At 54.4% G+C, this 1826-nt stretch overlaps 1 protein-coding gene across 1 annotated transcript; it reads left to right on the top strand.

Annotated features, from left to right (window-relative positions):
• The first annotated feature begins 493 nt into the window (after positions 1–493).
• Positions 494–1621, top strand: LOC136501306 (cysteine-rich repeat secretory protein 55-like). The gene is made up of 2 exons (XM_066496814.1): positions 494–887; positions 979–1621. The coding sequence occupies exons 1-2, from the start codon at positions 547–549 to the stop codon at positions 1436–1438; spliced, it is 801 nt and encodes a 266-aa protein (XP_066352911.1). The 5' UTR covers positions 494–546; the 3' UTR covers positions 1439–1621.
• The last annotated feature ends 205 nt before the right edge of the window (positions 1622–1826 follow it).

Genomic DNA, 1826 nt, shown 5'->3' with positions numbered 1-1826 from the left:
TAAAAAAATCAGCCGTATAAATCAGCACAATCGGCTTATAGACCAGCCAAACAGAGCCGAAGTCAATGAGTCATAATCTGTGAACTGTAATAATGTGCAACTGCTTCTCCAAAGGACAAAGGATTTGTCTAAGCCATGCAAAAGCCCAAGTCAATGAGTCATAATCATAACATGCATGTCGCTGTCGCTGATCGAGCCGCCAATCCAGCTAGCTCAATGTCTGCAAGTCGGGAATTTCCCGTCTGTCCATGCCCACCCGTGGACCAGCAGCTGACTCAGCGGTCAGCACCTGGACTGCAACTCTGCATGTATGTGCTTACTGTCTCATGCTAATGTCCACATCAAAATTGCACGCAACCAAGAAAACAGTCAAAGAACGGCAGCAACCATCAAGCACCTCTCCTATCCTATCCTCTCCCCGGCACCTCTATATAAGCTCCAACCATTCTTCTCAAGTAGAACCACACAAATCACTAGCACGCAGTCTAAGATAGATAGCTTGCAAAAAACGTGAGAGCTTGATCCATACCAAATTACAAATATACCATGGAGTTTAGCACAATGCGCTGCTGCATGCTGCTTGTCTCCTTGGCTCTGCTCCCGCTGGGCATGGCCGCGGACTCCATCGGCAGCTACTGCTCGGGAAGCGGCTACGCTGGCAGCAACAAGGCCGTGACCAACATCAACTCCGTCCTCGCCGACCTCGTCGCCACGGCTTCCACCGGAGGCGGCTACGCCACGTCCACCGCCGGCAAGGGCAACAACATCATCTACGGCCTCGCGCAATGCCGCGGCGACGTCTCCGACAGCGACTGCGCGGCCTGCCTTGCCGACGCCGCGAAGCAGCTCCCCAGCACTTGCAGCTACAGTTCCGACGCGAGAATATGGTATATATACTGCATGCCTGTATACATGTATGTACACATGCATGCAACTGCTAAGCAAGCTTACTATACATACATACATACATACATGCAGGTACGACTACTGCTTCATGCGGTACGAGAACGGCAACTTCTTGGGGCAGGCGGACACGGACGCGGGCGTGATCTTGGTGAACGTGCAGGCCATGGACAGCCCGAAGGCGTTCGAGAAGGCGGTGGGGAAGGTGATCGGCAAGGCCACGGCGCAGGCGTCGGCGGTGGGCAGCGCGGGGCTCGGGCGGGACAAGGAGCAGTACACGCCGTTCGTGTCCATCTACGGGCTGGCGCAGTGCACGCGGGACCTCGCGCCGCTGACGTGCGCGCAGTGCCTGGCCACGGCGGTGTCCAGGTTCGGCGACTACTGCGGCGCGCAGCAGGGGTGCCAGATCAACTACAGCAGCTGCAGGGTGCGCTACGAGATCTACCCCTTCTACTTCCCGCTCGCCGGCAACGGCGCCGGCGGCCGCGCCACCACCGACATGACGAAGAACACCAAGATCGTCGTGCATCCTTGATATATAGTTTGGTTTGATACGTGTGTGTGTAACGCGCACCATGCATGATGACGTGGATGCGTGCGTGCAAGCATGTGCACACTTCAGTAAGTCGCTAAGTTACTCGCTAAGAATGAAGTGACTTGTGTACGCTAACGTTGGGTAAAGTAGCCTTGCGTTAGCAAGCACTCCTTGGAATAAAGATGTACTACTGTGTTAAGCTTAAGCAGTGTAAGTACACACTACCGGAAACCGGCGATTTGCCGAGTGCCGAGGCTTTGCCGAGTGTATTTTATCGGGCACTCGGCAAATACCGTGTTTGCCGAGTGCCAAATAAAATACACTCGGCAAACAAAAACACACGGCAAAATACGTCTTTGCCGAGTGTTTTTTCTGGCACTCGGCAAAG

This window comes from Miscanthus floridulus, chromosome 1, assembly GCF_019320115.1.
Source record: "Miscanthus floridulus cultivar M001 chromosome 1, ASM1932011v1, whole genome shotgun sequence".
Lineage (NCBI taxonomy): Eukaryota > Viridiplantae > Streptophyta > Magnoliopsida > Poales > Poaceae > Miscanthus > Miscanthus floridulus.
Note: the sequence above shows the minus strand (reverse complement) of the source record. Positions and strands in the feature narration are given on the sequence as shown.